Source organism: Lasioglossum baleicum, chromosome 1 (genome assembly GCF_051020765.1).
Source record: "Lasioglossum baleicum chromosome 1, iyLasBale1, whole genome shotgun sequence".
In the NCBI taxonomy this organism is placed as follows: domain Eukaryota; kingdom Metazoa; phylum Arthropoda; class Insecta; order Hymenoptera; family Halictidae; genus Lasioglossum; species Lasioglossum baleicum.
In genome coordinates, this window is record NC_134929.1 from 9,095,362 (window position 1) to 9,121,986 (window position 26,625).

The 26,625-nt window shown below is 44.4% G+C and overlaps 3 protein-coding genes across 10 annotated transcripts in view; 2 read left to right on the forward strand and 1 right to left on the reverse strand.

Moving 5' to 3' along the window:
* The first annotated feature begins 38 nt into the window (after nucleotides 1–38).
* On the forward strand, nucleotides 39–7,615 carry Pdzd8 (PDZ domain containing 8). Of its 2 annotated transcripts, XM_076429442.1 has the most exons (9): nucleotides 39–1,254; nucleotides 1,319–1,511; nucleotides 1,585–1,847; nucleotides 1,936–3,022; nucleotides 3,107–3,369; nucleotides 3,476–3,676; nucleotides 4,698–4,847; nucleotides 6,009–6,191; nucleotides 6,819–7,615. In XM_076429442.1, the coding sequence occupies exons 1-9, from the start codon at nucleotides 859–861 to the stop codon at nucleotides 7,020–7,022; spliced, it is 2,940 nt and encodes a 979-aa protein (XP_076285557.1). In that variant the 5' UTR covers nucleotides 39–858; the 3' UTR covers nucleotides 7,023–7,615. The 2 variants fall into 2 exon arrangements, with proteins under 2 accessions (XP_076285557.1, XP_076285603.1); XM_076429488.1 differs by lacking the exon at nucleotides 4,698–4,847.
* A 5,042-nt stretch (nucleotides 7,616–12,657) lies between these two features.
* Nucleotides 12,658–20,983, forward strand: Sclp (leucine rich repeat containing protein 20 sclp). Of its 2 annotated transcripts, none has more exons than XM_076437362.1 (4): nucleotides 12,658–13,241; nucleotides 20,075–20,218; nucleotides 20,378–20,545; nucleotides 20,608–20,983. In XM_076437362.1, exons 1-4 carry the CDS (start codon nucleotides 13,085–13,087, stop codon nucleotides 20,769–20,771), a joined length of 633 nt encoding a protein of 210 aa, XP_076293477.1. In that variant the 5' UTR covers nucleotides 12,658–13,084; the 3' UTR covers nucleotides 20,772–20,983. The 2 variants fall into 2 exon arrangements, with proteins under 2 accessions (XP_076293477.1, XP_076293560.1); XM_076437445.1 differs by lacking the exon at nucleotides 12,658–13,241 and adding an exon at nucleotides 14,260–19,368.
* Nucleotides 20,984–23,576: 2,593 nt separating this feature from the next.
* Nucleotides 23,577–26,625, reverse strand: part of Cip4 (formin-binding protein 1-like Cip4) — a 46,387-nt gene continuing 43,338 nt past the window's right edge. For 5 of the 6 annotated variants that reach the window (XM_076431943.1, XM_076431685.1, XM_076431864.1 and 2 more), the window contains 3 exons: nucleotides 26,125–26,316; nucleotides 25,708–25,844; nucleotides 23,577–25,125 (listed from right to left, as the gene is read on the reverse strand). In XM_076431943.1, the coding sequence (XP_076288058.1) occupies nucleotides 24,968–25,125; nucleotides 25,708–25,844; nucleotides 26,125–26,316 (487 nt within the window). In that variant the 3' untranslated portion in view covers nucleotides 23,577–24,967. The remainder of the gene's footprint in view (nucleotides 25,126–25,707; nucleotides 25,845–26,124; nucleotides 26,317–26,625) is intronic. The other variant, XM_076431780.1, reaches the window with a different exon arrangement.

Sequence of the window (26,625 nt, forward strand, 5' to 3'; positions counted from 1 at the left end):
ACATTTATATAATAAAACATTAGTAATAAATTTTTTCATTCCGAGTATGGTGCATAAAATATTTGATAATTCTCGTTTATACTTTTATGCTTCACCAAGCGGGAGTTGACATTATTTTTCTCCAAGTTTGGTTTCTATTTATAAATACATTTTTATTAATGGCTAAACAAATATATATTTATCAATGATAATATTTGTAATTTCAACATTTCAGATAAAAGACGTATCGTTCATAGTCTTTGATTGTAAATAATACATGGGGTCGATGGGGTTGACAATCAGACAATCTGTCAATTTGACAAGCTTCTCTGGCACTAACATGGCTGCCGAGATCAATAGAAAACTGTCATAATACGTTTCGTTCGTAGGTAGTTTGTGTCGGCGTTATTAGATTCTCCAAAATGTTTCGCCGGAACGTTTCTTCGTAAATATGCACGTTCTTTAAGCTGTAAAAGAGCTTCTTTATATTTCCGTGACAATGCCGTAATCTCGATCGTCGTAATGATAGGTGAAAGTGTTCTGAATAACTGTTGACCCGTGAGTAGAGGGTGATTCACAACAATGTAATGCGGCGTTACAAAGACAATATGTTTTTTAACGATTGATGAGAATCATAGATATTATATATAAGTTCCTAATATTTCGGACGAACACACCGATAAAACATCTGTTCCGAATATTAATAAGAAATAAACTTCCAAATACAGTTTATACGTTTACATTATACTTATTGTTACACACACACAAGCGAGTGCCTATTTCTACAATTTCTCTCTTGGTATTTCTCTCGATTTCAGTAAGAAACCGATCAATATTAATCAAGGAAGCTGTCAAGTTTCCGTCGTCTGATATTTTAATATGGACTTTTTTGAATTTATTTGCGTGTCCGTGATTACATTTGTGTGCGGTATAATATGTACACTAGCACTGGAGTTTTACCTGTTCAAAAAGTATTTGGAAGAAGCGCCTCTAGCAAGTCCGCCAGAAAAGTCGATCCGACATGGCAAGGCGGAGTTACCTAAGGAATTACTCGAAAAGATTCAAGATGAAAAGGGTAATTCTAGTACAAACATATCTCGTCAAGCTATGTACCAAGGTAATGAGAACTTGGCCATAAACTTGACTCTGCAGTTTCTATTCAATGAACTGCGAAACGCTGAGCGCGTTCGTTTGTGGCTATATAGAAAGTTGAATAATGAATTTAAGGAACTCTTGACTCAGTCGACGACGGGGAAATTGTTGGATAGCGTAATGGTAAATCGAACAATCTGGTAAGTACATTATTCGTAGAAGATTTATAATCATTTTATTTTTTCAGTTGAGAGACTTGAATCTGGGTACACAGTTCCCTACGATAAAAGGTTTAGAAGTTGCCGATTCAAAAATAGATGCTGATACGGGTTTGCTAGAGTCGTTGGATTTGTCGTTAGATTTGCATTATTCTGGTAATTTTCAATTGTCGATAGATGTTAAAATGTTATTAGGGAAAACTGCCTACATGGCTTTGCAAGGTAAGGTACATTAAAAGTACAAAGGTTTTTGTACAATTTCAAGAGACACGAATTTCACGAATGTCTGTTTCAGTGAAAATGATCAGTGGTAGAGCCAGACTACAGTTTACACGTGTTCCATATACTCATTGGTCTTTAAGTTTTTATTCGGATCCTATACTTGAACTAGAGGTGCAATCTCAATTTCAAGGTCGTCAATTACAACCACAGATTATCTCTTTAATCACTGGACAGATTCGGAGAGCTGTGCGTAGAAAGCATACACTACCTCGCTATAAACTACGATACAAACCATTCTTCCGCAGACTGAACGACGAAGCAGTAGATTTATCTGAAGTAAGAGGCGATCTACTCCTGTATTTTACAGTTATGCTAATAGAATTACATCGAACACACATATAATTTATAAAAATTGTTCCCTCAGGTTTCCAATATTCAATTCAAACCTGGCTTTTTGCAAGTGTCGTTGTTTGAAGTGAGCAGATTGAATCTTGGACCTAACATGCTGAACGCGGAGGATAAATCGCAGATCGAAGTCTATTGTACAATAAGCGTCGATTCAACACCTTGGGTGTTTCTTACTCAATATACTGGAGTTCCTTATATGGTGTTGGATTTGATAATTAGCAAAGTTGGTTCTCAACAACTTGGTGTAGTATTTAAGCAAGAACTCGTGCCAGAGATAGGGCACGTTTGCGTGCTAGTCGAGACGATAGTAGCCGGGAGTCCTGCGGCGATAGCCGAGATGAGAAAGGGAGATATTTTGGTAGCGGTAGATGGCAAGAAGGTGTCGAGTATGAACCAGGTAGCGAAACTTGTGAAGAACGCTGTGCAGAGGCGATTTATTATAAGAGTCGAGAGGAGGTATTCAAAAGCCGATTTAGATAAACAAATCAGTATGAAATTGGACAGCGAAAAGTTGTCCGCGGAGAAGGGTATGGACAGAAAATCACTGAAGACGGACCAGATAACGAGCAGAGGAGACACACCGAGTTCAGAGGATAGTAGTAAAATCAAATTCGAAAGCCAAATCAAATTTTCAGACCTGAAAGACTCGGAGAACGAGATCACCGAGAAACTGGAGACGGGTAGCAGCAAACTTTTTAGAAGAAGGAAAAGCAGCGTACACACCGCAGATGAGCCGGCTCACACACCCGATTCTACACCCTCTAGGAAGATCTCGACGACATCGAGTCAATCGTTAATGTCAAACATCAGTTCTCAGGTCTGTTACGATGATAATTGCGTGATCAACGTAACAGATTTGTACTACACCACGAAAGAGAAAGAGTACGCCTCGTTGATTAGCTTCGAGGAGATTAGAAACTTTCAAATTGATTCGGAATTGCAATATTTAAATATAGGTGTGTGGGGCCGTGTAAGGGGAGGCGAATTCCCTCCCAAATTATTAGGATACATTAATGTCCCGATGAAATTGATTCTAGCACAATGTTATACATCCACGACCGGTCATTACCTTAAATGTCATGCTTTACTACCGCCTGATAGTGGTATGTATCTTAATTATTATTAAACCACGCAAAGGTCGAATTCTCCGATGAATTTCCACTAATCTTAGCTTATCCGTTTCAAAGCTTCTCTAACGTCGGTCCACACAAAATTACAAGGCTACTCTGGATTCGATCCGACACTTTGTTACGGCGATATTTTGCTATCTTACGTGTGGGAGTCCAGTTATCCGAATCGTCATACGGCTAGCGATTCAGGGAAGAAGGAGAGTATCGAGACTGCCAAAACGCAACCAGCACTGAACGAGGAGATTATTGATAAGAAAATGCACGACTTCATTCGAACACATTTCCACAGGGCAACGCACTGTGACTTTTGTACAAAGAAGGTTTGAATCTACACTTTTCTTGCTGGCGAAAATCGGCGCAGTAGAGTAAACTTTATTTATCAAGTTGTCGCGCGAATGTTAAAAGGATATTCTTTAAACCGTACAGATTTGGCTGAAGGATGCTGTACAGTGCAGAGACTGTGGTATGGTGTGCCACAAGAAATGCGAGGCTCGCTGTCAAGCGTCAGGAAATTGCGGGGCGGAAAGTTTAGCGATGGCATTAGAAACCGACGAAATAGAGCCTAATACTCTAATTGGGGATTCAGGTCCAGAGATATCTCTAACCAGTTGCGAAGATACTGTACAGGTACTCAAGACGTTGTAAAAGTATTTCTTAAACGCTGTAATGGTATCGCCAACTCGCTAAAACACGGTGGTACGCTGGTACGCTAACACGTTGGCGATTCCATTCGGTTACCGTTCGGTCGAGAGAGACAAGAAACGATTACAGTACGGAGAAACTAGTCTCAAATTTTTCGAATTTATTTTCGACGTGTGATTAACGTATAACTCCTATATTTTTATTTCTAACGAGAAATGAATTGTACATTGAGTTTTCCGAGGTAGACATTTTAAGAAAAGAAAATCCATGAGATTCACGATCATCTTGCACATCTATTTATCAGGGGTGGACGGGTACCCGGAAATTTCGGGTAACCGAAGTCGAAGTCGAAGTTAGGTGGGGAACCCGAAAATCTATGACATTCGGATCTCCGAGCAATATAAATTTTCGGGTTCCCGACCCGATTTCGACTTCCGGTACCCGAAATTTCCGGGTACTCGTCCACCCCTTCTATTTATTATCTTCGCGATCGTACCCGATACAAGGAATTGCAGTTTCTGACAATTAAAAGAAAAACTGTACACTTTTAAACAACATATCCATATATTTATATTTATATATAATAGAGTATTTTCTTGGTACTTTGTATATAGAGAGACAACTGTTAAGTGTGTTTCACTTTATTTGTTGCCAATAAAACGAATCTGATCATCTGTATTTAGAGGGCGGTGAAGGTTTTTTGTAGGATTGCACCTTGACCTTTGTTTTTTGAGTATTCAGTATCTGTGAGCATTGTACGTCTATAGACACACATACACACACATACTCATACACACATACACAACCATTTCGCTTCGGTATCGTGTAACAGAAGCTAGTAGGTGATCTTGCAGAATGAAAGCAAATGAATCGAAAAGGGACATCACGGTCGCATATCTTTCGTTATCATTATAGTAAGCTAATAATATGTAATACCGGTTAGCTCGCGAACAACCGATAGAACATTGTATTAATGAATTTCCAATTCGTTGGTCCGATCAATCAGGGTGCAACTATGATGGCCATGAAGGCTAGTATAGCTAACACTCTGTTGGGCCTGAAGAAGGCTGGAAGTACCAGTTGCTTGGCACCACCGGCTTCCGGTACTGGTCTGGCATCTAGAAGTCTTCCCCCAAGTCCCTGTGCATCCCGCAAGGTAGAATTTAATACCACAGATTTGTTCGCTTGGAACCGAGAAGGATTGCCGATTTTCCATCGAATGCTTTGCGACAATAGAAACGTTATCGACGATTGGCCGTACAGTTCTGTCCCTTCTCTGTTCCACTCCTCCACTTTTTCTGCCCAATCTTCTACACCAGCAAATCTAACGACACTAATCACTAGACCGCGGATCTGTATGCAAAATTAAAATGTTCTGAGTCAATTGTGGGAAGCAGGAATAAAATAGAAATTGATTTCATCCCTTAAAGTTTAAAGGGGTAGACTTGTTTCCAGGATTCCTCATTGCTCGATAATGCAAAGATGGGGTTTTTTCAGTAGTCAAAAGCGCTAAATAAAAGATCAATCTAGGCGGCAATCGCCCTCAAAAGTCCTATTTTTACGTTTACAAGGAGCAATTTGCATTATTCGGCAGCTGTCGCAGCTTTATGAAAATAGCTACGTTCGCAGCATTATGCTTTTATGCTTAAAACAGGACTTTTAAGGGCGATTTTTTCACTACTGAAGAACCACATCTTTGCGTTATTTTACATTACTACCCCCTTAGTGACTTTGTTACATTTTTCTAATCCTTTACTGTTTTACATTTCACTCAACCAATTACCTCGTAAATGCACAAAGATCCGCAGTCTGCTAATCACGCTTGCCGATTGATTAACGTGTTTGATTGCTTCGCGTACGGTAGGACTTCCTCTCTTTTTCTCTCTCTCTCTCTCTCTCTCTCTCTCCCTCTGTCTATATCTCGCTATCTGTTTGTCACTGGCTTCTTTCCGTATGTCGTATGTATTAAAACGAAAAAAACGAACGCACCATTTTACGTTGGTCATGCTACTAATTGTTATTTGGAGTAACAGATGCACAATCAAGGCCATCGCCGCCGCGTTTCTTACACAACACGTTGTATTAATATCACTACAACTGTTACGAGTCATTCATAGAGCGATTAATTGGTACGAATGCTTTGCGATTGCCGGTCATTACTTTGTCTCACGCTCTTTTCCTATCTATCTCTGTCTTCCTCTTGCTATATCTTTTGCATTGTAAGTCGAGCCGGCCGCATCATTATCTAGGATCAAGATTCTTAAACTATAAACAGTGAGCTCTCCCGACAAATCTGATCGAATTGTTGAAACTTTAGAATTCATTGGTCGGAGGCTTGGGCATAAGTCCAGACCTGTTGGAGGGCGCAGAGCCCAGCGTGGCGGCACCTCTAGTAGCCGGGGACTTGGACGACGGTCTTATGTCCAGGGCTAAAGACACCGGCAAGTTTTTGTATAAACATTTGGAGCTACGGGATCGCGTCGAGAAGATCAACACTATGGTACGAACTCTTTCAACTGTCTTTATTTAGTACTACAGTAAAGTCGCGATCTAGCTCACTGAGGATTTCCACGATCACTGTCCCTTCGCCTACCCCTTCCACTGAGGGGGCATCCTGGCGAGGGGCCAAGAAGCTCGAGCTGCCGCGTGGTCCGGATTTACATGCTGCCCTTTTCTACGTTCGGCATCCTTTGTACTTACGGCGCGATTGGCGCGGTCAACGCAGTTTAATCCTAATTAGTCCAAACACAGACCTAAAGTTAGAAATTGTGTTCCTTCCATTTCCCTTTACAACTTTTCGTTGACTGGACTAAATTATAAAAATATAGTTTCCCTACACGATCTCTGTCCCCCTGCTCGGAACGGGAGACGGGAGTTAGATCGTGACTTCACTGTAATAGTAGAATACTAGCCACTATATTAGCCTATACATATACAGTGGGTGTACAAAGTATTCGTCCAAAAATACTTGATTCTTTTTATTTTTGCCTCATGGCCGACGCACTGTGTGATGTACCGATTAGAAAATTGACAACGCAACTATACGCTTTGAAGTCGTGAATAATTTGTACAACTTATCATTGCGTTTCATTAACGAACTAATCGAATCTGTTGAACGTGCACGCAGATGAGCAAGCTGAAAACCGCGCTCGACGCGGAAACTACCTCAAGATTAGAGCTGTCGCAGACCGGGGACATGGACAGTATTAAATTGATCGCGCAGAGCGATTTGCGGGTGCAGGCACTGAGCGTGCTACTCTTGCACTATTGCGCCGGGTTGCAGCACGCGCAGGAAGCATTAGACCGGTCCCAGGCCAGCAAGGACTCTTAACGGATCCGTGTTCCGCGAGCAGAGACCGAGAAATAACCGATACGGCGATTGCGATCTCAACATTCCACTCTGCGCGACTCGAAATCGGTCTGAAAATCGGCGGACGTCGATCAGTATCGACGATGAGGTAATGTTGCCGATGATGTGGGTCCCCTCCGATTTTAATGAGCTTTAAATATGTCGTCAAAACCATCATTCTGCACAACATGTCCCTCTAATGTTTTTGACGTTCGGCTTTAAGTTTACAAGATAATTCTTGATTGCGTGTTCTTGATAGCGGACACCGCTTCGTGCGGCAGAAGGTTGTGTCCGGCAAAAGGACGTGTAGGCAGCTTTAGGTTTGGATTAACTTTGGGGATGAAATCTAACCTAGCATTTATAAGTATCCAACGCAAACCTAAGATTTTTGCTAATATCTCCGAAACTAAAGCCGACCGTCAAGTATTTCGAAGGAAAAAGTTATATTACAACATATTTGGAGGTCATCGAAATCGCGGGGGACCCACATCATCGGCAACTTTGTCGACGATGATTCTAGTTGTAGCACGGCCACGTGCGCACGTGAACACATACAACAACCTCTTTCGATTGTTCGTTTTTTATATTGTGCTGCGATACTCGTGTACCGGTAGACCCTCGTCCCGTGCACCTCGGTTTCCTCAACCTCGGAAGTACCCGATAGTCGCCAAACTCCTTGTAGTACAAATTACGATAGCGCATTAATATACTTCTTCAACCCTCGAGTTTAAAGATGCTCAAATCGAAATAGCGAATGAAAATCAATTTTGCGTCAGGACATTGTAAACGTTGCGAGATATTCAGATTACTAGCTTAAAAATCGTCCCGCAAAGCGGATGAATAGTTTTCATCGGTCAGAAGTGTTTCGATACTTGTATAACAGTTAGAATAAATCGTATAGCTCGTATAACAGTTTCTGTTAATTTCCGGCGGACACTTGCGGTAGCACGCGAAGAGGGAATACCGTGATAGGCCTCGAAAACAATACTCTTGAGTAATCTGACCGTGATATATCGTTTTATAGCTTATCGACGAAAACACCAAATATTAAAGACTTGAATTTACGGGTTACGCGTGTATCGGTATAGGTATCGAACAGAGTACAACGCGCATTGTCGCGGAGATGCGTTCCGCGCAACGTCTAGATTATTATCTCTCGATTCGGTGTAGGTTCAAGTAGCTGTGGTTAGTCGATTATTATAATTAGGGTAACGAAATAGCGTGTCTTGAGTTGAGGCGCGAGGTAACGGGCAATTAGGTACTTTGTAGTAGCGTTCAGATAGCTTGATCACGACCGGGAGTTACTCTTTTTCATATCAATTAGTAGCGTAACACGTCGACTTTTAAGTCACGAGCGAACGGTCGTTGAATGCGTGCGTCCTCTCCTCATTTTTCTCTATGTATCTCTCTGTGTCCTGTAGGGGCGGGCGGGTACCGGGAAATTCGGGTTCGGGTCGGGACCAGAAAATTCGTAATACCCGAAAATTTATATTGTGTCATAGATTTTTGTGTCCCAACCCGAGCCGAGCCGAGGCTCGGGCACCCGTCCACCCCTAGTGTCTTGCGAGAAACCGCGAAATAGCGTTTCAGCGATCGGCGAACCGGCTCTGCAACGAATCCGCATCAACTGCGACTGATTCAACGATATATCGACGCTCGTGCGTTGCCTATGCGTAGAATTTAACGGGCGTACAGTACGACACACACACATGCATACATACACAGAGACAGACAGACGAACAGACAAATACACGCGATACGATAGAATTCCATCCACAGGTAAAATCGAAGGTTGAACAAGTCTCGAATGTATATTATATATTTCCTGGCTTCGCAAGGTATTACGACTCATTGTTAAAAAGATGTAAAGTCAATATAAACAAAGTAATATAGATTATTGAAACGAGTGGTGGCCAATTTGTTTCGTTAAGGGAACCTGCGCCGGAGTAAACATTACTCGATCGGCGCGAAATAGACGCGGGAAGACGCGCGGTTCGAGGCCGGGCCGACTATAACTACCGGCGACGCGGCATGTTTCCGCTCGAGACGTTCGACCTCCGGATAAGCGTGAAAATACTCGAAAAACGGACGACGTAGTAGCCCCACAAAGAATCTGCGTCAAATCCGAGCGGTTTTATAGGGCCAATGCCTCGCGGCGCTTTCGGCGAATCCGCGATTTTGCGATTTTGAGCGTTCTCGGTCTGTTTCGCCACCGCATCAACAGAAACTACGTTCGTTTTACGACTTCTCGGGGACACGAGTTTCTCCGCGTCACGGACAACAATGTTCTGAATTTCTCCGAGTCCTCGAAGAAACGTGAGAGCTAGGGCGTATTCCTTTTAATCGGGAATCACGCGTTAGTTGGAATCTTATAGCGTTTTTTCGATTCAACGAGTTAAGGCTCACTTAACAGCCCCGCAATTGAACTCCGCCAAGCCAACGTCAATTCGTAACAGCGTAGCATATCGATACTCCTCTTTTTTCCTTTTCCTTCGCAATAAATACGTTCGTGTTAGTCTGGTGTCGCGTCGTTCACATGCTACGTTAATTCTATCACTGTATCGCATCGGTTTTTGGCAGAATAGTGTCAATTTCGTTAGCATCACGCTACGTCTCCGTGAGCGTTCGTAATTGGAAAGTCAGCCGGTTAAAAGGTTGAAATCCGTTCTCCGCGCGATTTTATTCGTGGAACGTCGTTGTTCGTTTCTGCGACGATGACGCGCCAGAGTTGGCGAGCGAGCGAGCAGAATCCGCCGTACTCTGCCATAAAATTGCGCGTCGTTTTCGGAAACGCAAAGTCACCGACGTCTCGCGGTGCCAATGATCTACCTGCCCGCGTCGAGACGCGTGTCGTTGCCACCGAATCTCTCTATTCGCGGCTGCACGGCTCGAGCAGACTCGTCGGCGACTGGAAAACCGAAAAACGCGTTTCGAGCTGATACACGCTCGAGCCGTTGATGAAAAGCGAACGAGAGATCGTGGTGTGGAAAAGGAGAGAGCGAGCGAGAGGGAGACCGAGACGGATGCACACGTGTGCGCACCGCACGAGCCGCGTGCATCGATCTCGATCCGACTTTTATCTCGCGCGCGCGGAACAGACTCTCGCCGCGCGCGCGAGAGTCAACAGGAGCACGACGAGCGAGAAGTCATGGGGGATTTTGGCCCGCGAATCTATTCTGGTCCGCGAAATGCACGCGCAGTATCCTCTGGCCGCGTGCCAAGCATACCGACCATTCGTATAAACATTTTATCCCTGTTGGGCGCTGGGCTGCACGATGAATGGAGAGCAAAGTCCTCTCCAGGAGAAGAAAAGACCCGGTCGATGACGATCCAACGATTGTTTTCTGTCTCCACGCTCTCCATGACGGTATCCCTGAATATCCCGAGGCCGTCGATTCCTCTTCTTCCCGGAAATCTTTCAGAGCCTGAGGAACAGAAGCAAACGCTTTGTATTTGTTCGAACAGCAACATTTTCGTCGGAACGCCGCGAACGCAGATTTCTCACGGCGTTTCGCGATCGCGAGCCAACCGGCGCGACGCGGCGGATCTTGAGGAGAAAGCCGCAGAATTCGTTGTTTAATGTGGCGAAACGTGCACGCTTCTTGATCTCGAACACCGCGGAGCGACGCGCGCCAAAACTCCGTTCGGTGCTCTCTTTTGTCCGCGATAGACGAGAAAGGGGCGAAGAGAACGGGAGACGCGAGCTGGTACTTTTGCCAACAGCTCCAGACGCGCTCGTCTCGTTGTTTATTATCGCGACGAAACTGCTGTGCACGTGTTCCGCGAGCATGAGCGCGGCCGCGATCCTCTTTTCGAATGAATCCTTCGTTAATTGCGTGCTCTTAGTCTCGACGTATACGGTGTCCTATTGATCGATGATCCTATCGGAGACTTTCCAGTTCCACGCTGTACAAACAAATCGAAACCGTAAATAGATATGTTCCCTCGATAACGGCGGAAGTCGAGTGAAACTTGGCGCGTGTCCGTTAATCGCTTACCGATTAACTTAAATCTGCATTTTTTCGTATTTTTCATTTGTTACAACCAGAGCTTGCAACGGAAAAATTTGAAAATAATACCTAATATGTGGCTTGGTATGCGAAATGTGACAGATTTTTTTCAGAACTTTCAATTATCAATAAATGGGGAAAATGTACCACAAACTGGTTTCTCGATTTTCCTCAATAACTACCCTTACAGATGAGATATGAGGCTGAAAATTGGCGGAGAAGGGTCTTTTGGGGCTATCGAATGGTCCAAGCTCGATTAAAATCGTTGAATTTCATCACCAAACCCGAGTATAGCCTTTATTCCTCGAACAAGCACGTTGCTTCTCTTGTTCGTCGAAAACAAGTACGTAATGCGCTGGAAAACTCCGCTCAAGCGACAATAAAGAGTGTGGCGCAGTAGGCATCGTGCCGACGACGACGATCATCGTCGTCGTTCCCCGTGTTTACGCGACCTTGCGATTCCGACGACGCTTTTAGCGAATATCTTTCAGGGAAAACCGCTCGACAAAGCTTTCGCCTTGGAGCGCGGCACGAGCCGGAAGCGCGTCAAAGCCGAACGGCCACCAGGATTTTTGGCCGTCCCGTTCATCGTTGTTCGTTCCAGCGCTAGCTTCCTCGTGCTCGCCGCTAATTGCTTGTTTATGTAACTCGGGCGATGGAACATGGAATAAAATATTCGAGCAACGACACACACGGAATCGAAAACCGTGGGCGATCGTTTCATAAAGCGGCCGGTGGCCGGCGAACGTGAACGCTTCCTTCGCACCTCTCTCGTTGCGTAACAGCGTGCGGATAACACCGGAAATATTGATCTACGTTCGAAATTGCTCTTTTAACGTCTTATGAATTAAAGATGAAAGAAACTTGGCATTAATTAAAGAGTACGGTCCGCGGGGGGTGGGACGGGGAGAGGCGTCGATTCCGTAACCGAGAGTAGCAGGAAGCGTCGTTGTTCCGCGGTTGTCGAAACGACAAAAGCAACAGGAGAGACAGATACAAACGAGGCGTTAATCTAATTGTCGATCGAGGCGAAGACGCTGTCATCGCGTTCGCGTCGTTGGATGATTCACTGAGGCTGTTTGCATCCAGCGATGCTCTTCCTGTTTCCATCGAAAACCCGGCTGTTCGCGTATCTTTCAGAGAAGTCGCCCGCTAAGACCTTCGCGTGGCCGCAACGACGCTCTGTCCGACTATTTCTGTACAGAGAAAACTCGACGGCTGACCTCGACTCCCTGACAAGGTGCAACGCGGAAAATCCAGTCGATTCTCGAAAAGATCTCGCTGCGGCGTTGTCTCGCGTTGTGCCACAGCGGCGCCGCGGCGTAAACAAAGCGGAAGGAGGTCCTGCCGATCGAGGCTCGGTTGTCCCGATCGGTAAAGCCGACGACCTTCGCCCGTTGAACAAGCTAGCAGTGCTAGCACCAATTTCGACAGGTTGCGGAACGATTCACGCGCAGCGGACACCGCACCGACGAGTCGCAGGTCGCAACGTGTGCGCGCAACGTGTCCCTACAGTTGTTTTCAAACAAAGAGAGGGAATCGAAACAAAGTAGTCAGCTGATCCGAGATGCATCTCTGGTGGGAGAGCCGTGGGGCGAGGGCTTAAATAGCACCGCGTGCGGTAACGCGCGTCAGTGCCAGGCAGCGTCACCTGAGACGAACGCTCTCGTTGCTTTCGATTACTTTTTCGCTCTTCTCCACGAGTGCTGGAACACGGAGACCGTGGAGAACCGTGCATCCGAGATCCGATTCCATTCGAACGACCTTGCCGATTTCGTTATTCCGACTTCCGATAGAATAAGAGGAAACGCCTGGTCGGAATAGTGGTGTCTCGTCCCGAAACATGCTAGTTTCTTGATAGAGGCCGAGAGTGTTGATCGATATACCCCGAAGAGGAAAACGATAGACACGTGTACACCAGTTGGACGTGGATTTCCATTTCAATTGGAAGGACCCGAGAGGTACGGCGCCGAAGATATTTCGAGAGGAGATCAAAGATTGCTTGCCCCTTCGCCAGAATCGATATCAGGAGAGATGAGACCACCCTCGTACAATGGTGAACAAGTGCAACAAGTATCTCAGGAGCAAGGGGAGAGGAACGTGGCCATGGCAGTTTGCGTTCAGTTGGCGGGCCGGGCGATCATTAGAGTAGTTTCCCGATGCGAGGAGGCTCAGGACAATTGCAACCTAGGTAGGTTCTATCCGCAACAGTGTCATCCGCTGCTCCGTTGTATGATCTGAAAAGTAAGCAGTTCTAATAATTCTATAAAAAAAAACAACGCAGTCTCGTTTGCAGGATTGAAAGGGGGCGGGATGCGCCTTCTCATTTCTCGATAATACACAGATGAGGTTTTTCAGTAGTCAAAAACGCTGGATAAAAGATCGATCTAGACCGCAGTCGCCCTCAAAACTCCTGTTTTTACGTTTACGAGTAGTAATTTGCATTATCGGCAGCATGCAGCTATCGCAGTTTTATGAAAATAGCTACGTTATGCTACTGAATAATGGAAATTACGCTGTCGAATAATGCAAATTACGCCTCGTAAACGTAACAATGGGACTTTTGAAGGCGACCGCGGCCTATATTGATCTTTTATGAAAAGCCATATCTTTGCATTATCGGGAAATGAGGAGGCGCATCCTGCACCCTCGCAATCCTGGAAACGAGACTGGCCCCTTAAGGTACGCGTAATTGTTTCCTTGACGTTGCATACTTTCTACGGCACGCTGTCTTTCCGCGTTCGAGCTAGAATACTTTCGCTCAGGTGCACCGTGCGAAAAGGAGTGCGGGGCAGGGGGGGGGAGGAGGTTCGCCGGTGCTTTTCTTATCTGACGAAGATCGTACCGCCGTTGATGATCGACACGACTTTCCTCGCGCGTGGCGAACGCGGACTGCGTAGTTTTAGTCATCGATGCTCTCCGATAAGCGACCGCCGCCGGTAAGCTGTCGGACAATGTTAAGGTTGCGTACAACTGGAATCGTTGCCGCGGATTAATCATCGCGACAGATCGGTGGTTGCTCGCGTGTTAATCCCGATCCGGTGGATTACTCGCGATCGGTTTCTCAAGCTCGTGCGTCAGTCCGGACTACCCCGAACAGAGGAAACCGCGGAACTTAGGGCGCGGTGTAGACGCGTATTATATTGGGTTGGCAAATAAGTTCGTTCGGTTTTTTACATTGGAATAAATCACAAAAACCGAGCGAACTTAGTTGCCAACCCAATATAATTTGTAATTGGACTGCGGATCTTTGTGCAAAATAAAAATGTTCTTGACATAAAATTTGATTCAATCCCTTAATGATTGCATTAAGGACGATATTTCACCCAGCCAATTGTGTTCATAAACGCATAAACATCCGCAGTCTGATTACAATACATCCATCGCTTTCGCCCGATCGAACGAAAATTTGAACGAAGAGAAACGCCTTGAAGATTGAATCGAGCGAAAATCGTGTTCGGTATAACAGTATAACCACATCCTTACGCGGCGGACTCGTGTGCAATAGTGTGCATTGATAGACCGAGTTGCAACGCATGGTCTGACTCCCTACTGGCATAATCTACTTCGAACGGTGAATTTGTCGGTGAGGCAACCAGCGCGGCATGGCATCCCTATCACCGCGAAAATCGAAAGTGATCCTGTGACGCGTGCAAACGCGAGAAAGGAAAGCGATACCGTTCCACGGGAACACGGTGGATGCGTCGAACCGCGCTCATTTTGCTCGTAGCTAGACGTGCCCCACCGCGTTCGCGTGCACCTCAGATAAAAAGATAGCAGCACGCGAGCAAGCCTGTTTTTTCCATCGATATACGATGAACTTTACCCCGACACAGTGCACCGACAAGGGGACTAACGCTAATAGACGCGTGTGACCTTAAGGTTCGTTCAGTTAGCTGACTAACAATGTTGGCAACGCGATACGTGTTTCTGGCCGGCCTTGATTCTCTTGTTCGACCGACCCGTAACGAGCTCGACTTTCAAACTACCGTGACGAATTGTCGCGGGTTGCGTTTCGCCTTGGCTCGTTCGATCGATCAACCGATCGAACCGATCGGGTCGACCGTCGGAGTACAACATAGATATCACACGGTTCGCTTCCTCGTTCAACCTGGAAAACGGGACAAGTCTCTCGGGTCCTCGCCTTGTCCGGGCACCTGCATTTATCTCAGACCTTTCTCAATGCCGATTCGTTCGGCTTTAATCGGGTGATCCCCTTTTTCTCTTTTCTATCGTAGAGAACCTCAATCTTCGCAGAATTACATTAATTTTACAGAATGAGAGAATATACAAATATATAATTTGACAGCACATTTGAGAGTACCCGTGAGAGCCAACTATCGGAAAGTTCTCTCAACTATGTGGACTTGTTTCCAGGATTGCAAGGGTGCGGGATGCGACTTCTCATTTCTCGACACTGCAAAGATGCGGTTTTTTAGTAGTCAAAAGCGCTAGGTAAAAGATCAATCTGTTTTTACGATTACGAGGCGCAATTTGCATTATTCGACAGCATGTAGCCGTCGGAGCTTTATGGAAATATCTACATGCGCAGCATTATGCTTCCGAATAATGAAAATTACGCCACGTAAACGTAAAAACAGCGCTTTTATCTACTGGAAAACCCCATCGCATGCATTATCGAGAAATGAGAAGGCGCAACCCGCATCCTCGCCATCCTGGAAACGTCACTACCCCCTTGAAACCAGCACAACCGCGCATCTATCTAACGAGTAGTCCGGTCAGCGGACTCGAAATGCAACGCAACGTAACGACAGATCCGTTAAAAGCAAACGCGAGATTTCTAATCGGTAACTGGCGAAAGTCTCGACGGCGGAGAAAACGAGAGCGCTCGGTAGCCGACACAGCTACACTCGAGGAGTCGACGTGTCTCTGTAATAACGCTTGTTAGCGTTCTTCGAGAAGAAATGTCTCTGTAACGAGCTTCCAGGTAACAATCGACCGTGATGCTTTTTCTCGATGCGTCGATAACTTCGTCGCTCCAACAGACTGTGCTCCGTTCGATGAAAACGATTGTCCGTTGGCACGTGTTTCAGCTCGGAGAAGTCTATTATAATTTCCTACTTCACGTGCAGAACCGTTGCAACTAGGGTCCTGAGTATCTACCTGTTGTAAAAGAGTTGAATAAACTTAATGAAGAAACTGAGAAATGCCAGACAATCGTTCAGACCGCTCTAAGATTCAGGTTGTCTTGCATCGTGAGTTCGAAGAGCAATAAGAGGCCTAGTTGCAGCGGAGAATTCGAGCACGATGCATCGGGTGCCAGCTGGTCGTACGTGTTTGGTAGGCGTACGTAACAGGTGGCGGTAGTCCTCGGCCGTGCATCATTTGGAATAAAAGTGAAATGCTCGGTCGGGGTTCTCTGGCATAGATAATTGCTCGGATAAACATCTTGTTGCACAACTCGTGTCCGGTCTTTGTTCTTTGCTTGCCGTCCGAGCAACGCAGACGGTTCGCGCAAGCGCGTTCCTTTTTTTGTGTGCGTCGAGGCGCAGTTTAAGCGCTAGCACGGAAATTTCACGACCCTCGATAATTACGTGGAAACGATAGGAAACCGAGCACCGTGGAAAACGAGACAATGTGAATTTAATGGCGCTAGTGCCTTCTGCGCGTTCTTCCCGGCGCGGCGCGGCGCCCGTTACGGTTTTTATACCGGAACACGGAAAATCTCGCGCAACGACCACTTGAGCTCCACTTCCGGAAACAACGGTGTTCCCCAGTCGCCGCTGCTCGAGACCGTTCTATTTTCAGGTGCGTCAAAGCGTCGATACATCCCCATGCGAACCGTAGACGCCGATATCGTTATAACCATATAATCGCGAGCCAACCGGTCCGTCGGCAGAAAACTCTTGCACGTTTTGGAGGCATCCGTGTACACGAAAGGTCAATCTCGGAATAGTGAACCGCTACGGGGCCTTGGCAGAGTAAACGCGCACGCTTTGCATGCCGCGCGAGAGTCCGTCCGTTCCGTTCCGTCTTCCTGATCCTTTTTACGCATAGCCCGCGATAGATTACTCATTCGTTGCGTCGCTTAATTGCTCATCCTATTGTCTCCTCGGCTATCCTAGATTGTCTTCGGCTTACCAGACAAAGCGAGTCAATTCATTTCAATCGAAACTACGCAGACGTCCATAAACCACTGGACACTTATTCAAATTTCGATGCTTACGATTTTTTGTCATTAAAGGACATATAGTATGAAATAAAAATGGTACTTATTAATTTTTTTCTAATCTAAAGAACATAGAAATTTTTATTATTAGTCTTATATCGAGGATTTTTGTTTCTATGTGCACCCCTATGCTCTCGTCACCGCTCCCCTATAAACAGTCGCATTTAATTACATTGGTTTGATTTTGCCGCGATGCTCAGCTCGCCGATCTATCCTCGATCTTCACCGTTCCACTATATCTGTACCCTAAGCCGGTTTGCTCGCTCGTGGATGAATCGATGTGGTAGAACGAGAGTGTATGCAACCCTCCGCACACGCGTGCATGTATGTGTGGCGCCACCATCTATGGAAACGTAACCTTAAATGGCAACTTGCCGTAGATGCTATTTACTACTTTACTGCAAAAAGTCATAAGTAAAACAACGTAAAACAACCGGTTCGCTGGTTCGGCTCGTTCGGCACGCTCGACTAGTACCGGGTCACTCCGGACCCATCTTCTTGTGGCCATTTTATAGCGCTTTGTGTACGCATACTTCCCCTGTTCCGTATTTTGTTTACATTCCGTAGAAAATCTTCTAATCCCTTTCTAATAGTAGGGACTATCGTTGTAGTTGTTTAAAAAAGGGTGCTTCCATTTAAAAAATGAAAGTGTCCTGGATATCTCTAAACAACTCACATAAAAACAAAAATATTTTTGGTATCACGCGAGCCCCACTGAACCATTCAACTTTGCCTTTCAGACATTTGACGTATCTTTAAAAACAACAAAGATATTTGAGATGGAAACGTTAGGCGACTCACCCTGTATATATATAAATAAATAAATATATGTATGTACATATATATATATATGTCTTATGCAGAGTTGGGCAAAATTTGTATTTGTATTTAAATATTGCATGAGAATGCATGAGAAGTGAGCATCCTAGAACGTACGAAAGTCGTAAGGACGGCCATAAAATTTAAAAAATACCATAGACGACCCTCACACGTTCGAAATTTAGGTCCCACGAACTTAGAACGTGTGGACGCAAACTGGACATAACACGGACGTTCGGTGCTATCTGGGATTGATTGGGAACGTTAATAAAGTTCAAACATTACCTGGTGCTAAGTTAATAGGACTGATACTACTTGGGAAAGTAGTGGTTCGCAAAGTAGTACGGTTTCTATGAGAGAGCAAAATTCAAATTGAGCCGTCGTGCGATAAAAGAAAGTGTTGCTAAACATATTCACGGCTTTATATTATAGTTTGATTGACATGTTGCATGATAGAATGCACCACTTTCGACACTAGTAGAAAGAGTGATCGTAACTTTTACATCGTCGAAAATTTCACTGAGAAAATAACGCCACACGCTACTTTGTTTTCTTCATACGATAACCTATGGTATAAACTTTTATGTTATGGTATAAATTTTCATGGTTCGAGTCACAGAAACGCGGGATCGCAACTGAATGAACGAGCATGCGCGAGCAAGATGGCGGCGAAGACTCTCTACCGCGATATCAAACAAGCGAGTGCCCTGCGTCTACTTTCATACCGTTCAACCGTGTCCGACATAGTTCTCCGATTCGTTAAAAATGTTAAAATTCGAATGAAAAAATTAACAAATTCAAATGACTGACAGACTATCAAGCATTTTTATAAATTACATCCTATCAGGAGGTGATTCGGTAAAACAGGAAGTGGGTGTTTACTGCGTCAAACGAATGCATTTACTGGGTAAACAAATGTTCGATACGTGTTCAACATTATTGAGATTCTTGTTTTAGTCGACTTTATTCGATAGGACTTGCTGTAAACGCGTAACGGTCTACCAATCGTATAGAAAAGTGCAGGTGACAAGCGGCATATTTAAGCGGGAGAACGCTATGAAACAAGAAATACCAATTCTACATTTCGCTCATGCGTCACACAGACTTCCGGAAAGTAGAACGAATGCCAAGGATAGCGAACGGATGCTATTTATTCCTGAATTTCAACCGAAAATAAATGTTTCGCCGTAGAGCGGCCGGACGACTGATTCGGGAACTTGTAGCGAGGCAGTCCAGCTTGGCATGATGGCGAACGCTGTCACGAGAGTGGTATTGCGCTGCGAAGAAGCTCAAGAAAACGAAAGTCTTGGTAAATTGTTTTTTCGAAACAATTCCGAGAATCTGTTGTTCGTGCCATCGATACTCGATTCTCCGTTGAATTTCGTTCGAACTCTGTTTTAATTAGTCATTACCCGTGCATTTACTTCGATGTAGTTCGTGACCTAGTTCTAGCTGCTACAGGTGTATCGCGGGTTTTATAAAAACGGGGCTAGGTTCGCGACCTTAGACCATTACAGTTACGCACATAATTGATCTCACACACTTACTTTTTTATGAATGGATCAAACGACTTCAATTCTCTGTAAGGCTAGAAGGATTAGTTTAGTAAATGACGTCTAATAAATATGAGATTGAAAAATGCATTTGATCGGAATTGTGAAAAACAATAACGAAAATTTAAAAGATGTGTTTCGTAAACTCGTATAAATTATATACATTTTTTCATGATTTTCGTTTATAACTCGTAAACCAATTAATCAATTTCAATGAAATTTTCAGAACGTATATAATTTATACGAGTGTACAAAACACAGCTTTTAAATTTTCGTTATTGGCCCAGCTAAAAAAGTTGTAAAAATAAATGTTTACTATTGTTCAACAGCACAATATACGGGTATTGTTTCCTGTGCAGCAAAAATTGCACTATTTTCTATAAAGTTATTTCAGTTTATGTCGAGACTAAGCGACCAATAATTGCATAACAATTACAACGTTTTCTTCGATTACTGTTTCAGATCTATCAGAATGCCAGTTGATGCAAGTACCTGACGCAGTTTACCATTTAATGAGACACACGGAATTGAAAAGATGCGATCTTTCCGGAAATGTGATAACAAAGATTCCGCCGAAATTTGCCGTAAAATTTTCCCTGATCACAGGTGAGCTCCATACATGAATCACAGCATTGTCGAACACGTTATCTTTCTACTTTCTTAGCCTTAACAATCGTCCTACCGATTCTTTAATACTCTGTGTGTTTTTCCAAGCAGCGAAAGTTTCTGTGTAAACGAAATTCAAAATGGATGAATTGTTTCTAGAACTGAATCTGAGTCACAATCAAATGAGTAAGCTGCCAGAGGAGCTATCCGAACTGCAAGCCTTAGAAAGGCTGAATATTTCGCATAATACATTCATTGCTTTGCCACCAGTTACTTGTCGGATACCGCAGTTGAAGTATCTTCATGCCAATAACAACTACATCATCGGTAGGTATTCAGAAACCTGTTCCTATTACATTTATAATGACCCTCCAATTACATTTTTTCAGACGTGGACGTCGAAAGACTTAGGCACGCTCCCGTTCTGGAATTCATCGATCTTCAAGCGAATCCGTTGACGGCCAGGATGCACGATCTTCTCGGTACCTTGACTCGAATTCGAGTTGTACTGACGCCTAGGCAAGTCGAGGAATGGGAGGATCTCACCATCTGAGGTAGACCCGTAGCTCAACAAGAAGAATCAACTCTGCCAAAAGGGGCCGTCAACCCGCGCGAACGTACTCTGCGTTCGTTCTGTCTTGACTGAAATTGTTCAAGAGTTTTGCAAACGACTCGTTGCACGAGTCAAGAATGAATAGCGACTACTTTGTACAGTATAGACGACTGACCGAGAACGGGCGTGACCGATAACCGGCAAGAATCACATATTTAGAAAGCCAAGCAACAACAAGCTTCGTTGTCGACCGTACCGCTTGTAAATGCGTACTCATCTCGAGTATTTAACAGCAGAGGCTTGCCGTGTACCTGGGACTTTTTCTTCATTGATCTCGCGAATGAATACCGATCGATCGTCACTTCGTTTCTTCTTTTCTACCGTGTGCTTTACTTCTTTTTTTCTAGATTTTTTATCGGCCATTCGCTCGTTCAACCGTATACCTCTGTGATCGATGTCACGAAAGATCCGCCAGCCGCCGATCCAACTTACTATTTACCATATTTTTACTAACTTCGATTAAATATTCTATAAATCTAAGATACGTTTTATTATTTTTCATGCGTGGACTTGACATATTGCGACGTATATACACACGTGTGTGTATATATACTGTGTAAAACGAAATCATGCGACTGCCACGAACAATCGATATTTTGTCTACGGAAACGAAAAACGTGAAAAAGTATGTACATATACTGTTCGTGCCTCGCAAGTTGTCTCCTAGCAGGAATTCGAGAGGAATGCGCTTCTTGTTCTAGCCGAATTATTGGCTAAAGTGTGTGATGTCACGGCCTAACCATTCGCTGCGAGCGAGAGACAACTTGCGGGGCATGGAGAGTACGTGAAAGCGCGTAAAGCAAGGATCACCGTTGGAAACGCGAGAATTTTCAGCTTTTCTGTGTTTTAGATATGTATATTGCGAAACTGCAACGAGCTTGCATGAACATTTATATTTAATTTATATATATATATATACCACGTTTTATATATACATATATAACGTTTATATATATAGCTGTGTGTACATGCACAATACACATCAGAATATAATAATTTGTATTTCCGATCTAGTCAATTGTCCGCGAAATGTTGCAATATACTTTTAAGAAATAATAGATCTCGACTTGATTCCTTCGACCCGCACTTCTTCGACAACGATTCGCATAAGATTCAGCGAAGTTAGGAGAGGCAGGAGGCTGGACTTGCAGGGTAGTCGTTAGACTGCTGATCTTCACAGGAGATTGAAATCCGCAAAAACGTTCGAACGCGCTTCATTGGTTTAGTACCTATATTTTTCTCAATATTAATAATAATAATTAATAATAATAATTAAACGTATGAGTCACAGAGTTAATTATCTACAATACTTGATCATTGAATATAAAATCACAAAATATACATAGAATGGACGCGGTTTAATTGTAAGAATCAAGGTAGACGTTACGGACTTTCCTTTCATTCCATTTGTCGTTCTATTGTAAACGATTCTCTTTTTCTCACTTTCACAAAGTGATCACGCAGATGCCAGGGATTGCTATATATTTTAGAGCGAAAAATACTTCTCGGCCGGACTTTCACACGCAAGCTTATGCGGCGCGTCTACGCGACGCGCATCGAAGAAAAACGGAGAGAAAGAGAGAGAGAAAAGAAGATGATCGCGAAAGTCTTGCCAATGTTTTGCTCCGACAATCCCTCGACACGAACACGCGTTCTCAAGGCTTAACAATAAGATTGCGTACGTCGGAGGCGACACAAGTAATAGCTATTGAACTGGCGGCAGCTGCGGCAGAGGAGAGAGCCACTGATCTCTTTTTCACGTTTACTGTTTTACACTTGCGTACACTTGCATATCTTGTATACCGAAGCTACATTCTGTTTTTAATGAGTGATTATAGTACTATATATATTTATATATATATATATTTATATATATACAGGACGAGTCTCGTGAAATGAAGACTCCAAAGAACTCCTAAGTTATCTGTTGTACGAAGAAGTTTTTCAAACAAATGTTGCATGGTTTCCAAAACTTCATTTTTAATATTTAAACAATGAGCTATTTGGTATAATACCTTTTTACGCAGAATTTGGAAAAACTGAAGATGACCCTCGTATCTCGAGAAAAAATCAAAGTAACAAAAAACAGATTACAGAGCTGTATGTCCCCCTGGAAACCATGCAACATTTGTTTGAAAAGCTTCCCTCGTACAACGAATAACTTCAGAGTTATTTGAAATCGTTATGTTACGAGACTCACCCTGTATATGTGTGTGTATATATATAAATATATATCTATATAATTATATATACATAGACATATTTTTGATACGCGAGAATATATATACGACTACACGACTCCGATACATCGCAATCGAATCTAGGACGAATCTAGGCTGTGTAACGGCGCACGGTTGAGCTCTCCCTCGAAAGACGCGGAAACGACGGAGTTTCTGGTGAAGGCGAAGAAGAAGAAGAAATATATAAGGAGGAGGGAGGGAGGGTTTGTTCGGAAAAACGCCATCGTTTCGCGCGTTGTCCCCGTCGATGGAGGGAGACCCAACGGCTCGCAGAATACGTCGAATCTGGCACTCACACGTGTACCACTCGCTCCCGTTCTTCCTCCCATTTCCCTTTGCAGTATGTACAGAAATATATCCTAACTAAATTCACATTCAGGCAACATCGTCGAAACAAAAATTGTTCGCCGAGACCACTGGTCGCGGTCTACTTGCTGTACAGAGCACCACCTAATCACCCTCATCATTGAGCTTAAAAACGAAGACGTCGATTAATAAACTAATACAACAATAGAAGACGATAACGACTCGAACAGAATTGTAAAGTAGTCGGATTCGCTATCGTCGGGCGTAGACAAGAAACGTTAACGTGTTTGTATACGAGTATACTTTCTCTTTTCCACCTGTCAACCGTGGAAGACGAGCTCGCTGCTCGTCCTTTGTACTTGAACGCGCGTATCTTTCGATTCGATTACGCGGCTTCTCGTATATTCGCCGAGAGAGATAGATACGCGCGCGTGTTCGCGATTCGAATAACCAGAACGTGAGATCGTTCTTGTTCGACGCGTTGAAAGAATATCGGCTAACAGGTGCTGCGGGTATATGTTCACGCGCGAACAAATGTATAATGGTTAGAAGCGCTAGCAAGTTTCTTGGTCGTCGGCGGAGATAGCGCGTGAATCGTCCACATGAGTCGCCTGCTTCACAATCGAGTCGATACACAGGGGAAACAAGGGTAGAGAAAATTCATGCGGTTACACAACGATCGCACAATATTTGTTGTTCGGTGTATGCATAGTTGACACGCGTGTATAGGCGGAGCGTGTTATTTAAGTGTATATGAAAAGTACTCTCCGTGCCTCGCAAGAGATCTCCTGGCAGGAATTCGAAAGGAATGCGGCGGCAAGCCATCCGATTGGGTGATTCCACTGGCACTTTCGGTTCTAGCCGAATTATTGGCTAAAGTGTGCGAGCGAGGACCCCTTTGCCCCTGTGCCGTCTCGAGGGACTTCTTGTGAGGCACAGAGAGTATGTTACTTTCGTTTAGCAGTGTGCTTGCTAATTGTTCGGCTGTGCACGATCAAAGTACAGAGAGGCACAATTTCCAAGGCTGGTCAAGCGTGATCAGGCTGTCCTTTCCTTCGTAGAAAACGGTACCGTACTTTCGAAGTATCCGATGCGTGGGTGATCTTGATCATCCTCGGGTTCAGGATTCGTCGAGCCGAGGTTCGTTAACCAGCTTCGGGACTCGTTCTTCTTTTTTCTCCGTCCTTCTTTCCATTCTTCCTTTCTCGTTTCTCGTCCGATCAACGACACGGAGAGCGAAGGGAAGCGTGTTGGACGTAATTGACTAAACGTTTCGCACACGATCGATCTTACCGGGCAAGTCGGTCCCATTGGCACATCATCGGAATCTCTTTGCTCGCTTGCGGACGCACGGGAATCGTACGGTAACGCTTAGGCCCACTATTAGAACGTAGCAGTGTTTCTCTTGGAATCTCATGTGCCGATCGATCCACACAAGAGACCCCTCCAGCCGGGAAATTCTCGCTGGGTAGCTATTTTTCGTCGTCCAGTGTACCGTACTGAACCAAATAGCGTTTTACAGACCCTCGCATCTCCATTCGCGCGACTCGCCGTTCGCTTCGTAATCGTTTAACGTCCTAGAAGTAGTGGCTAAGTGTTAAACAGGTGGCACTCGATGTAAGATGTGGGCACGAAGCCCTCGATCGGCTGCGAGATGCGTCGGACTCGGGTCCAGCCATCCCCCTGGTCCAACTCGATCATGTACAGCTCCTCACCGTCGTACATCGGTATAGATCCCTCGCTGGTAGCTGAACACAGAAATTTCAGATCTAAACGCTTGTCGCTTTTTTCATCGACTAAGAGCCCGTTCGGACACGGCGGAAACCGCGCGGATCTTATTTACATTAGCGTCTTCGGCCAACCAAGTTGCTCCACCTGTGACTAAGCACGTCTTGGGACATTGAAGCAAATAGAACATATTAGACTACGGTAAGTGGTGGAGCCACCAAAAATTGTTGCCGAGCTAGTGTACACTGCGGATCTTTGTGCAAAATAAAAATGTTCTGCATTTATTGCGGGAAGCAGGAACAAAATTAAAATTTATATCATCCCTTAATGACTTCGTTACATTCAAAACAACATTACAGTATTCTTAAATTTTTCTAATCGTTCACTGTTTTATATTTCACTGAACCAATTTCTTTATAAATGCATAAAGATCCGCAGTCTACTCGCAAGAAACAGCTCTAGTTCACACGTGTCCGCGCGGACCAACAATCCGAACCAAAAAACGCACGGTTTCTGCCGTGTCTGAACGGGCTCTAATAGATCCCTCGTGGTAGAAATAAAACGAATCAAGATCCGTGGTCTACGAATCTCGCTGTACTCACCATCGAAAGGATAGAGAGCTCTACACGTTCCCAATGGCGGTTGAGCATCGATCTCGTCAACGTAATATTCTTCGCCACCGCTGCCAGGAAGTGACGTCCTCGATTCCCCGAGACCAGATTCCGGGCTATTCGTGGAACTGTGCATCAGTACCGTAAAGCGAAAAGCGTGTCTAATTGGTCTAGTTAAAAATTCTGATCTGTATGTCTTAGACTTTAGAATTCAGACAGAGTGAAACAGCGCGAGAAAGAATGACAGAGAGAGAGACACGACTGGTAATTATCGCGACGATTCTTCCGTTAATAAGAATACAATAGAAAAATAGAAGAAAGAAAAGAATACATTGATTTTTCGAGTAGAATGAGTTCCTGAGCTTATCGTTATCGACGGCTATCGACGCTGACGACTAAAAAGCTTACCCGTGGGTGGGTTGCGGTGTACCCGGGGCGCTTTTCTTGTGTGTCGGTTGATTGGCGTTCGCGTTGCTCACGCTGGAGTCGGACGCCGATCTCGAGAGGCTCTCCTCTCCCCCCGAATGGCTGGATCTTCTGGAACTCAACGGTCTGGTTGCGGATCCGTTGCTGGTGGGCTTTCGCGGCGCTTGACTGGGGCTGAAACGATTTCGGGCCGTTAGATTTCGCCGTGCCGAGCGGTTAAGTAGATCGTGAACACGGTAGAATTAAGTACACGTATACTAGTGCATTGAAAAAAGCCGATGTAAACGTATTTTTTATTTTGGCCACAGAAAAAGTAATTTTCCAGAACACGTACATAGTTAACACAACTTTTCAAATGTTTCTGATGATCTGACAAAAAAGTGTTTCCAATAAAAATTGATCGGTATTCACTTTTCTACGAATAAAAGTAAACTTCTTTCTTAGAAAATGGAGATCACGTCAATAATATTGTAATTTATATCG

Bases quoted from the DNA above. Each gene is read 5' to 3' on its own strand.
- Sclp (XM_076437362.1), top strand. From the start codon at position 13,085: ATGAGACCACCCTCGTACAATGGTGAACAAGTGCAACAAGTATCTCAG. The intron at 13,242-20,074 runs GTAGGTTCTATC...TTACTGTTTCAG, and splicing joins TCAGGACAATTGCAACCTAG to ATCTATCAGAATGCCAGTTG. The intron at 20,219-20,377 runs GTGAGCTCCATA...AATTGTTTCTAG, and splicing joins AAAATTTTCCCTGATCACAG to AACTGAATCTGAGTCACAAT.
- Pdzd8 (XM_076429442.1), top strand. From the start codon at position 859: ATGGACTTTTTTGAATTTATTTGCGTGTCCGTGATTACATTTGTGTGC. The intron at 1,512-1,584 runs GTAAGGTACATT...TGTCTGTTTCAG, and splicing joins TGCCTACATGGCTTTGCAAG to TGAAAATGATCAGTGGTAGA. The intron at 3,370-3,475 runs GTTTGAATCTAC...TAAACCGTACAG, and splicing joins GTGACTTTTGTACAAAGAAG to ATTTGGCTGAAGGATGCTGT.